Below are 13,035 nucleotides of genomic sequence, written 5' to 3' on the forward strand. Positions count from 1 at the left end.
TTAATAAGCCTAAATTTATAGCCTTGTAGTGACCCTGAATTTTGAATTCATTCATTGACATCACAGTGCACTGTACTGGATTCTCAGAACATATGATTTGGGCTTTGGTACACATCTACCTGTTATGAAAATCTAATTCAAAACATAGTGTCTGTTTTAGGATAACATACATAAAATAGTTAAAAATATATTCAAATGAAAGGTTTTCAGGTTTTGTTACCTTATTTCTATACATGCACATTTCTGCAAATTTTAAATACAAAAGCATTTTTTAAAAATTGTTTTCCTTAAGCACAGGTTTCATGTTTAATTAATCACCAAGCATCTCAGCAGTAGACTAAATAAAAGTATAAAGGTATGCCTAGCAGGAAGAATTTGGAATAAACAAGAAATTATTGTTTTATTTCCATGTACACTCTCATTACTTTGTAGTATTCACTTGAGCATCAGATGAACTAGTAAACACTGCAGAGTGATGGAGAGAAGTAAATACAAACAACTGGCTACAGTGTTTCAGAAAATAGGTGACTTTAGTATCTCATCACTAGGCAATACTAACAAGAATGCATCACAAATATGAAAAACATTTAATGATGTTTCAGGGAAATAAACTCAACAACACTTGATATGAGCAAATACGAAAATCTGCAACTGCTTAAAAACTTGAATGTACAAGAGACTGTTCTGCATGAACCAATGATATAAAATGTTATATACATGTTTCTTCATAAGATTAACAGTAACTTGTCCTGACTATATACAGATGAGGAAAGCAAACTTTTTCTTTTAGAATAAAGGCAAGCTTAGTAATTACTTTATATAATGAAAGTCAAATTTTTAACTGTAATAAAAAAAATGGTGGCAGCTGAAATCTGAGCATGCAAGACATAATGCTTAATGATGAAAAGTATATGCTTAATTTATAAGAATCACTGCCCCACCTCATAATTTAACAGTATAAAGACTGAAATAACATTAACAAGAAATTCTTTTAGCAAGATCACTTCAAAATCAATGAACATCACATCACTTCTCTATTGTTAATTCAGTTCCAAATAAATGTAAAATAAAAGAATTGCTGAATGGCTACTAACCTGTGCCAAAGGTTGCACTGTAGTAGGATGAGGATACGGAGGCAATCGAGGATTTCTATATGGCACACTAGGTGGTGGAGGCGAGGCAACTGCTTCAGGCACAGGGCTGTTACGCCCTGTCGCTGTCGCATCACCTGTCAATCCCGCACTGCGGTGGAAACGTGACAGTCTATTAACGACATGGGGAGTAGCATGTGTGCGTGTTCCAACAGGTCCACCATAGGGTGTGATGGGAAAAACGTGAGTTGTGCCACGATGTGTGCTAACTGCCACCCATCGGCTGTCAGTTGCAAAAGCTATGTCTTGTACCTGTGTAATGGAAGCAACACATCCATTGGCTCCAACATTATTTCAAATATTAATAATAAATCTATAGTACGGTACTTCCTTGTTTTTTATACTTTTTCATGTATACATTAGGCTCACTCCAATATATTTAAATACTGTATCAGTGTGAACACCCAGTACAGTTATCATACAAGAAAATGTCAAAATTAAATGTAGGCATATTTGCATAATGTGATTCATGTAATGATAAACACAGAAACTAATAGTAAGAGAATAGGAACTGTGGGAAGGCAATGGAGGAAGTATTTGGTGTCATTAAAATACCAAGGTAGAATACAAAAAAAATAATACTAAGGACTGATTGATAAGGGTGGAAAGTTTTTCAATGGAAACTCAATTACCAGCTGCAGTCAGACATTCAACTTGTATCTTTGTCAAAGCTTATAGAATGTATGTGGAAAGGAGGGAGGGGGGGCGGGAAGGAGGGAAAGAATTATAGAGCAAAACAGGTTCAGAAGGAATGTTTTAGAATGTGATTAAAGATTTAAGCAGCCATTCAAGCTCATGTTAAATTTCTGTTATGGAATTACTTTAACAAAGCCTATGCATTATTGTTATTGTTTGGTTTGGGCCCCCTTTGAATACTTTTGTGTGCAAATGAGCTTAAAAACTAACAAAACATTTGTTAGAAATTCTTTTAAACAACACTCACAATCATAAGACGAAATTATTCTCAGTTAAAGATCCAGTAATAATTTAATACAATAAAAGCCTTAAAAATTGTGGCTCGTTGCCCATTAATAATTGTGAGAGAACCATACACTCTGGCAAATGATAAAACTTGAACTTGCAGACAGTGGAAGGCAGACACAAACTATCCCACGAAAGCCTATTACGACGTTTCAAGAACCAGCTTTAACTAAGACGTCTAAAAATACACAACACCACCCTATATTTTGTTCCCATATGGATCTAAAAGACAAGATTAGACTAAATGTAGCCTACATAGAGGCATTAAAGCTATCATTCTTCCTGCACTCCATACACGAATTAAATGAGAAAAGCCAAAACTAGTGGTACAATGTGAAGTATCCTCTCCCATGCATTTCACAGTGAATGAGTACTGAAATAGAAAAACTAGCATGCATGCCATATGTGTGTGTGTGTGTGTGTGTGTGTGTGTGTGTGTGTGTGTGTGTAAGCGCACGCGCGCAGATGCAGGTGCAGCAAATAATGCTGGGATTATTTGCCTGAATCTGAGAGGAAATATCGGTTTTTGTATGATTTTCTTTCTACTGGAACTAAATACATCCATTTTAACATATTGATTTCCTTGAACTTTTCTTCTTCTTCAAGAAACAGAGGGCATTAATAGCACAAAGTAACAAGATCTCACAAGCATTCATGATGTCTGATGGTAGCGAACAATTCTGCTTCATGGTCTCCTCCACCACATTTATTGCAACTTGCACAACCATTACAAATGAATAGAGTATGCCCCATAAGTTGACACCAAACCAGACAATAGTATTTGGAACATATGACCACTCCTTAACCTGGAGGAATCCATCTTGATACATCATCCCGACAAAACTAGTGAATGAAAAGCTACACTAAATACGATTTTTTTTTCTTTTTTTCTTTTCAATATCACTATTTTTCTTTTTCATGATATTCCTCATTTCTGTTACACCCCCTGCACATGACTGGTTTTGAAGTTTACTTACATGAACTGAGATAACATCACAGCATACACAGGGACTATAAAAGGGAAGTGAAACTGAAGACAAAATAGTAGAAAGGGAAGGGCAAGTAGATGGAGATGACATGGGAAATACAATACTGCAAGCAGCAATTGAGAGAGCACTGAAAGACCTAAGTTGAAACACACATGAAACAGATGAAATACACTCATACTTCAAGAAGACTGTAACAATTCCAATTTCAAACAAGCAGATCTTGACGGGTGTGATTATTACTGAACTATCAGTGTACCACCGTAAAATGCTGACACAAATTATTTACAGAAGAATGACAAAACTGGTAGATGTAGCAACAAGGGAGGCAATACTGATCCAAAATCTTACCTTACGTGATGGTTAAAGAAAGGTAAACTTGCATTTGTAGCAACTGTGGATTTTGAGGAAGCTATTAATAATGTTAACTGGATTAAACTCTCCGAAATTCTGAAGGTAACAGGGATAAAAGGTTGTTTGCAACTTGCCAGACTGCAGTTATAAGAACTGGAGCACATGAAAGGGAAATAGTGGTTGAGAAAGGAGTGAGACATGAGACAGGATTGTAACCTATTCAGTCTGTACACTGAGCAAGCAATAAAGGAAACCAAGGAGAAAATTGCAAAGCAAATTAACGTTCAGGGAGAAGAAATAAAAATTTTCAGCTTTGTCGATGATATTGTAATTCTGTCAGAGTCAACAAAGCAGCGAACAATATGAATAGTCTCTTGAACAGAAATTATAGGATGAACATCACCAAAAGTTAAAACATGGTCAATAAGCAGTTCAGACAAGAAGAGAATAGAAGCTTTTGAAATGTGATGATACAGAGGAATGGTGAAGATTAGTCGGACAGATAGAGTAACTAATGACAAGATACTGAACCGAATTGGGGCAAAAAGAAATTTAAGGCACAGTTTGACTGAAAGAAGATATTGGTTAATAGGACACATACTGAGGCATCAAAGAATTGTCAATATCGTAATGGAGGGGGAGGAATAAAAATTGTAGACTTAGATCAAAGGATGAATATAGCAAGCAGGTTTAAATGGATGTTGGCTGCAGTAATTATTAAGTGATGAAGAGTCTTGGACAGGATAGATTAGTATGGAGACTTGCATCAAACGACTCTTCATATTGAAGATGAACAACAACAACAACAACAACAACAACAAACAATACAGGATATGCCACCTTTGCTGTGGTTAAGCAAATAGTGTTTTCTGACAATGGCAACATACATATCCAGACCTTTACATTTACAAAGACTTTCTGCCAGCTAAGACATTGATGTCTAAATGTGGAGGGTACCATTTCCAAGTCTTTTGTTCTTCTGTAGTGAGGTAATAATGTGATTTTGCTCTTTGGATGTTCAATGTCTTCCTCTTTGCAATGATGAAGATGACACCAGCTCATTGAACTACATGCTTTTGTAATAAGCCCCGCCATATAGTATTAGCTGCTATTACAAGGGGCATAAGAATTTGAACACTATTACAGAGAAAGAAACTAACATCAAATATATTTCACATTGTAACATGAGGGCATGCTTAAAGTTTTGTTAACTTATGTGCTCAAAGTGGTAATAAACTAAGGGGTTAAGGAAATTACTCATTTGTCTTTTATATGGAAACTAATCCATTTGCAAATGTTTATGTTCTCAGATTAATTTGCTACATATCAACAAAAGTATAGCACAATTTTCATCCATATTGCTCTCACCTATGCAAAGATGCTTCACAGTGATTTAAGGGGATATATAAGATCTGATAGGCTAGCCATCCAAGATCTCTATGTTGTCTGGGAGTAGGTGTTCATCAGTGACTCACTACATCCATTGTGAATGTTTTTTACAGAATCTGTTGGCTCCATTGGTATTAGATGAGCAGCTAGAGAAGTGAGTATCCACCCAGAGAGCCCTTCTTCCCTAGGTAAGTCTCATAAACTGGATTGTGGCAGTTGCAACAGAGGTCACCAGCTACAGATTATTTCATCTCCTCAGCAGTTGTAGACCCCGCTGTCATGTGTCACACACCAAGTAAAAGGTTCCCCCCCCCCCCCCCCCCCCCAAGGTTCATATCATCCTCATAATCTGCACAATTAAGCTAACAATCCCACTCTGTGTGACACAATGTTCCACCACCATTCCATATGGTTGAAGGTTGCAGAAAAATGTACTGAGCTTACAGTCTCCTGCTCAGTAACCCCACGTTCAACACATCTGTAACCGACCTTGTTTGGCTAAATTCCTTAACACACTCACCATTAGGGAAGACCCAGGAGACACAAGCAGTTTTTAAAATGCACAGATGCGGTGAAAATTAAACCCAAAAGTTTACAGATAGAAGTGTTAGAGAGCAGGCAAAGATTTGGGAATTCTCTGTGAGTTTTATATCATTATCTAATTCATAACAAACACATTTTATATGAAACTATTCTGGTTTTCTATTTGGTTTGAGAAAAGATTCTTGTTTTGTTTTGCTTCATAATACAAATGTGTATGCTCTGCTAACAGAGTCACACACTGGTTTCCCTAGAGTGATCCACTGATCTGCTGAGAAATACTTAGTAAATTGCATCATCCATGCTGCATATACAGAATTAATATTTTTGTCACACATAATTCACTAGGAGTTGAGTCTCTTCTGGTGCCTCCACCCAAACTTAGCTTCATCAATTCGTTTTATCCGATGCCATGGTAGTGTTGTATTGCAGTAATTTAGAAACAGAGTAATAGTAGAAGTTAGATGGTGTGTCCACTGCTTTGCTCCAATCTTTCTCACCTAAGAGTGAGAGGAACGATGCTTTTAGTCAATGCCCTGTTGTCAGCATAGGAAAATTACATGTCTTATGAAAATGCCCTGAAGTTTCTTTGCACAGGGTGTATACCCAGACAAGAAAAAGATTCCCAGATTTCTCATGGATTTCCCACTCAAAAATACACTTTTTCTTTGGTGTAAATACACTTCTTTCCAGATGAAAATACACTGTACCCCTAATGAAAGCACATTTTTCCTTGTTAAATGACAATACACTTTCCTTCAGAGCTGTAAAACTCACCAGCCAATGACAGCAGATATTCTGGGCACAGGAAGCAGGATGTAATCAGCCAATAGCAACATATTGTTAAGTAGCACAAACACACAAATAGAAGAAGTTAATGGTTTGAATTAACATACATACAGTGTTGCTACAAGAAATCTAATCTTTCACATACAATATTGGTCACCAAAAATTCTTTTGCTGTTTTTTCTGAGGGTGTGGTTAGGAAGGATCCTACTGAATTTACTCGAATCTAAGCTGCACTTTTTTTCCGGTTTTTGTAATCCAAAAAACTGCCTGCGGCTTAGAATCGAGTACAAAGCAAGCGGAAGTTCTAAAAAATGTTGGTAGGTGCCGCCACAACTAACTTCTGCCGTCGAATATATGTAGCGCTACACAGGCATGCTTTTTAGGCACGAAGATAAATACCGGCGCCAAAACCTCTGCGTCAGTAAATAAATTTAAAAAAAAAAGGTGGAAGACGAGCTTTTTTTTCTCCGCCCTGAGTTTCGACCACTGCATTTTCATACATTATCCAACAAAGTAAATACAAATTCCGTATTGTTCATCTTCGAATGTAGCAGAATTTTAATATACTACGAAATCCGACAAGCAAGACTGTTTGGGATGTTTGTCAATAAGGCCAACTCTACGTTCTGAATTTTTTCCTAGCTGTGAGAAGAGATGGTTGCTAATAGGAACCTGACGAAATGTGAATCACATGCAGTATTCTCTTCACCATAAGAAAGAATACGGATATAAACATTTTGCCATGTATTCTTTCGTGTTTGCTGTTATCTCATTTAAATCTTGTCTGCCTAATAAACTACGAAACTAGAGTGAGACAACAGCAAACGCGGAAGAATATACATATTGTGTCATGTTTATATTTGTATTATTCTTATGCCTAACAGTGATACAGTCAGAAATGAAGCACGGCAACTGACTAGATTTTTAAATCTAAGATGACTCTAATTTCTATGCAGAATTTGATGTACTAAAGAAGCGGCCCCAAAGATTTTCAAACGGAGAAAAATTTTCGCCTAACTCTCGTTCAGAACATGTTCTATCATACGCAGTCTATTATTTGGTTCTTGTTAATCATTATCAAAGAAAGCAGCAGTATAAGTAACAACAAATAGCAGTCTCTTGCCATTGTTTCGCTAATGACACAATTCCTCTCTCTTTTTTTTTTTTTTTTAAATTGTAAGTGGCGGTAGCGCGCACAAATGCAAGCCATGCCACGAGCGGCGACAGGCCGTAAACACGCACTATCAGAATGTGACAAACAATGCATGACACAGTACAGTAATGCATTTTCAGCTTAGAGTGATGTAAACACCTATAACAAAGACAACGGCACTTACCAAATCCAAGCAAAATAAGCAACTGATTCAAACCAGACGAAGCATGTGAGAAAGGAAGGGTACCCATATAAATACGGACGGAGCGCCTGACGCATAGCAATGGCTACCTGGTAAAGCTTTAACTGCTAAGCTTACGACTCGAACCAAACTACTGTAGCTGCATCGTCATTCATTCGACCTAAATTGTGTCTCGTATTACAATGGACCAACTTTGTTTTGATTTGGAGGTGCGGCCTAAAACTTTTCTCCCCCCTTGAATTTCGAGTCTCAAATTTCACGTGCGGCTTAGATTCGGGAATTTTTTTTTCCTTTATTTTGAGTCTCATTTTTCAGGTGCGGCTTAGATTCGAGTAAATACGGTAAGCATACAGCATAAATTGCAGCAGCTGAATACATCTGACAAGCATGCTTATAAATTTCACTGCTGTGCAACACACATTCATGGGTTACCTGGCTGAATATATGTTCTGTCAAGCACTTCAACTTTTCTGTAGAAAAGCCAATTACATGTGAAACTGAAAGAACTAAAATACATCTGAAAAACTAAATGTGAAACCTGGTCTTTCTTAGCGGGTGTTACCCTCTTAAGTACATCAGATGGATACATGTGTGCCAGTAAAATTTTAAATAATGGTATAAATGGCTGGTCTTCTGGGCCAGAAATTTTTCTAGGTGGCTGGTCCTCAATGTTAAGTTTTGAATGAAAGACTAAAGCTCTGTGATTTAAGGAATTCATCACACATTCTCACACATAACATAATTCATCTTATGCAAAAGGAAATTTACTTTGAAAATAACACTTCTCAAATCACCATTTGCAAATATTTTCCTGTGACCTATTAGACATGTAAACAGTTGTGACATCACACTCATCGAAACAATAGCCACAAGAAAGATGCGTTGCAAGCGGTTTGTTGTTACGTTGTATTGCACAGTCTTTGACACATTTTGCTATTGGTGGATGCTTGTGTGTTTTCTGTGTTTTGTTGTTGTAAATGGCACATTTTCATTGCAACTTAAGTTTTATTTTGATATTATTCTCTAGGTTCTATTTTACTGCTGTGGTATTGTTCTGTAGTAGAGGGCTACAGAAAAATACTTCTGTTAGAGTATCAGTTCTTACTAATCAAAATTACAAAAATTTAACTGAAAATTAAACCAATGAAAAATTTCTGGAAATCTAAAAATTTCCCAGGTTAATCCTGGATTTCTTTTGGATGAAAAAACTCCTGAGTTTTTTCCCAGTTTTCCCAGTTGTCCCAGAGCGTAGACACCCTGTTGCACCATTCAACCAGTGTTTTGACTAAATGCATGTGGACATAAGTGGGTCCATTGCCACTATCAGAAGGAACTCTTTTATGGTTTAAACAGGCTGCTACCCACACTGATCAGAAATTTTCCTAATGCCAAATGCCACGGTAATCACCATTTCAAAGACTTTCATACAAAGATGGATTGTATATCTCTGAGTACTGTTGCACATAGCCACTGAGCAAGCAAGACAGTTCAAATAACATTTTTCAAAACTTTTAGAGATTTATTGGAAATTAAATGCATTACATTACTGTCTATCATCCAGCTGCAAATGATACCACAGAGTGGCAAACCACCAGCTGACTACTGCACTCAAATGCCACACCACGGCAGACTCGATAGAGGAGATGTCACCGATACTGCTGGGCTTGCACACATCTTTTAAACAAGATTTAGATGCAACAACTGCTGTAATACTATTTTTAAGGCAGCTGTGAGCTCAAGTCGAGTGATTACAGCAAACAACAAACAAGGAGTAAGGTTCCTGTTGATCATTTATTGCCAAAGAGCTGAAAGTCCGCAAAAAAATTTTATTGTGTCACAATGTTGTTCCTGAACTGCTACAGTCACAGTACAACAGTCCATATCCATTTTAGTTTGAGAGAGAGAGAGAAGACATGTGATATTAGCGTGGATGCCACAGCATCAATTGACAGCGTTATATCAGTTTTTACCACGAGTAACAAGGCTGTCGTCAGAAAGAATAATCTTAAACAGAACATGGCCAAAAGCAACATGCCATGATCAGGGATTGCGCCTCATCTGTCGCTGCTGCAACCAATGCCAACAGATAACAAAACAGAGCCACGCACCAATGTGGTTCAATCCTACATACTGTTAACATTAAGAGGGGAGTAATTATACATTAGTTTCATTTTATTATCCACCTTATAACAAACACTTGTATATATTTAGTCTTTGATCTTTTGACCTCATTCTGATTTTTTCTGTTTTTAACAAAGAATCTTATTTTGTTTTGCTCCCTAAAATGAATATGTTTGCAGTTAATTTTAAAATTAAAACCATGTTAACTGTATCACAAAATAATATACTGCGATATATGGTGAAGAAGAAAAGTGTACAATATTATTTTACCTTAGCAGTGGTATCCCCACGATGCAAAGTGTAGAGATGGTGTACAGCAGCAAGTGATGATCCACAAGGATGAGGCTGTATTCTAAACAGATGGAAGTCATGGCCACGGCGGTCGGCAGTCAGTAGCAGCATACCAGAAGAGTCAAATGCCAAAGCCACAACAGGTTCACTATGAGCAGTAAAATGAGCAACCATGTTCTCCGTAGAACCTTCCTCAGAGTTGCTTCTCTCCCGATCACAGCCTCTCGCTGCTCCCTGTGCCAACAAGATTTCCACAGTGTTTAATGGGTGAATGCAACAATGTAAGTAAGAAGACACAGAAAAGATATGTGTTAGAAAAATATAAAAAAAAAGCTTGATTAGATCATATAATTTTTGATGTCTTTGAGGGATCAGACATGCCTGAAGGGGATATTTCATACAAGAAAAGCAATAGAAAAGGAAGCTTAAAACTGTGTACTAGACCGGGACTCGAACCCAGAACCTTGCCTTTTGTGGGCAATGTTCTTACCAAACAGGCCAGCCAGGTACAACTCACAACCAGTAATCACAGCTTGGAATGCACATCTCTGCTACAGATGCTATTTTGAAGGCTACATATAGCATTGCCACCAATGATAAGTTCATGAAATTACATGGATTGAAGCAGGAAGATTTCACAATGTCCTAAAACAAATGCCACATTTTTTCAACTGAAACTGGCCAAGAAAAATCGTATTGCATTACTTATTGAAAGCCCCTCATATTTCAGTCTTCATAAACTGAAAAAATCAACTTGAATACTGCAGTACACTCCAATAAATCAACATTTATTTTAACAAGTGTATTAAAAACCAAACTGTTTTGAACCTGTATATCAATTATTGTGACAATTCCTGGCTGGAGACCACTCTCAACAGTAGTAGAGGAAGGTGCAGTTAGGACGCCGACAGCACCTGCCCCACCGCGTTGTTGTGCACTCAGGCTGCTGGCGACAGTTTCTCCCAAGCCACGTAAGCCTTTGCCTAAAGATTTTGCTGCATGAAGAACAGCAGCAGTGTAGGACTGTACACCGTCACCCTCACTGCCGCCAGAAGATCGACGTGCAGGTAACAGGCGTCGAGAAGCATATGCCAGCCAACGGGGGCCCAGTGCCACTGGATTTGGATTAGGACCAGGACACGGGTAGCATGTAGTGACAGTCAGCCGATCCTCAAGTGTGGCTGCATCAAACACAGCCACACGTTCTGGAAATGTAACAACCACAGACCGTCGATTTGCTAGAACATCACTCACTGGATTTTTGAATTTGATACTTTTAACCTGCAACAGAAACACAATGAAATAAAAATAATTACTCCAGTGCATAATATATTCTTTACAAAACACAAAAGAAACAAAACGTCATATAAATTCATATGAAAACTTATTTTGATTATAAACTAATTTAAAGCAACAAACTTACTTTCACTAAGACAATAATTTTGCCTATTGGTACATACAGAAAACAGAAATCGTGACTTTCAAATGTGATAAAGAACATCAAAATATTCTTTTTGCAGTCTGTAATAATTGAGGACCTTTACTAAAAACCTCCTGTCATCTACATCTACATCTACATCTACATCCATACTCCGCAAGCCACCTGACGGTGTGTGGCGGAGGGTACCTTCAGTACCTCTATCGGTTCTCCCTTCTATTCCAGTCTCGTATTGTTCGTGGAAAGAAGGATTGTCGGTATGCCTCTGTGTGGGCTCTAATCTCTCTGATTTTATCCTCATGGTCTCTTCGCGAGATATACGTAGGAGGGAGCAATATACTGCTTGACTCTTCGGTGAAGGTATGTTCTCGAAACTTTGACAAAAGCCCGTACCGAGCTACTGAGCGTCTCTCCTGCAGAGTCTTCCACTGGAGTTTATCTATCATCTCCGTAACGCTTTCGCGATTACTAAATGATCCTGTAACGAAGCGCGCTGCTCTCCGTTGGATCTTCTCTATGTCTTGTATCAACCCTATCTGGTACGTATCCCACACTGCTGAGCAGTATTCAAGCAGTGGGCGAACAAGCGTACTGTAACCTACTTCCTTTGTTTTCGGATTGCATTTCCTTAGGATTCTTCCAATGAATCTCAGTCTGGCATCTGCTTTACCGACAATCAACATTATATGATCATTCCATTTTAAATCACTCCTAATGCGTACTCCCATATAATTTATGGTATTAACTGCTTCCAGTTGCTGACCTGCTATTTTGTAGCTAAATGATAAAGGATCTATCTTTCTGTGTATTCGCAGCACATTACACTTGTCTACATTGAGATTCAGTTGCCATTCCCTGCACCATGCGTCAATTCGCTGCAGATCCTCCTGCATTTCAGTACAATTTTCCATTGTTACAACCTCTCGATACACCACAGCATCATCTGCAAAAAGCCTCAGTGAACTTCCGATGTCATCCACCAGGTCATTTATGTATATTGTGAATAGCAACGGTCCTATGACACTCCCCTGTGGCACACCTGAAATTACTCTTACTTCGGAAGACTTCTCTCCATTGAGAATAACATGCTGCGTCCTGTTATCTAGGAACTCCTCAATCCAATCACACAATTGGTCTGATAGTCCATATGCTCTTACTTTGTTCAATAAACGACTGTGGGGAACTGTATCGAACGCCTTGCGGAAGTCAAGAAACACGGCATCTACCTGTGAACCCGTGTCTATGGCCCTCTGAGTCTCGTGGACGAATAGCGCGAGCTGGGTTTCACATGACCGTCTTTTTCGAAACCCATGCTGATTCCTACAGAGTAGATTTCTAGTCTCCAGAAAAGTCATTATACTCGAACACAATACGTGTTCCAAAATTCTACAACTGATCGACGTTAGAGATATAGGTCTATAGTTCTGCGCATCTGTTCGACGTCCCTTCTTGAAAACTGGGATGACCTGTGCCCTTTTCCAATCCTTTGGAACGCTACGCTCTTCTAGAGATCTACGGTACACCGCTGCAAGAAGGGGGGCAAGTTCCTTCGCGTACTCTGTGTAAAATTGAACTGGTATCCCATCAGGTCCAGAGGCCTTTCCTCTTTTGAGCGATTTTAATTGTTTCTCTATCCCTCT

General features: G+C 38.2%; 1 protein-coding gene across 5 annotated transcripts in view; it reads right to left on the reverse strand.

Moving 5' to 3' along the window:
* The window catches only part of LOC126175784 (breast carcinoma-amplified sequence 3 homolog), a 223,946-nt gene that overhangs the window by 150,907 nt on the left and 60,004 nt on the right, over positions 1-13,035 (reverse strand). For all 5 annotated transcript variants that reach the window (XM_049922761.1, XM_049922760.1, XM_049922759.1 and 2 more), the window contains 3 exons: positions 10,786-11,238; positions 9,937-10,191; positions 1,095-1,403 (listed from right to left, as the gene is read on the reverse strand). In XM_049922761.1, coding sequence (XP_049778718.1) covers positions 1,095-1,403; positions 9,937-10,191; positions 10,786-11,238 — 1,017 coding nt within the window. The remainder of the gene's footprint in view (positions 1-1,094; positions 1,404-9,936; positions 10,192-10,785; positions 11,239-13,035) is intronic.

The sequence above is a fragment of the Schistocerca cancellata genome, chromosome 3 (assembly GCF_023864275.1).
Source record: "Schistocerca cancellata isolate TAMUIC-IGC-003103 chromosome 3, iqSchCanc2.1, whole genome shotgun sequence".
Lineage (NCBI taxonomy): Eukaryota > Metazoa > Arthropoda > Insecta > Orthoptera > Acrididae > Schistocerca > Schistocerca cancellata.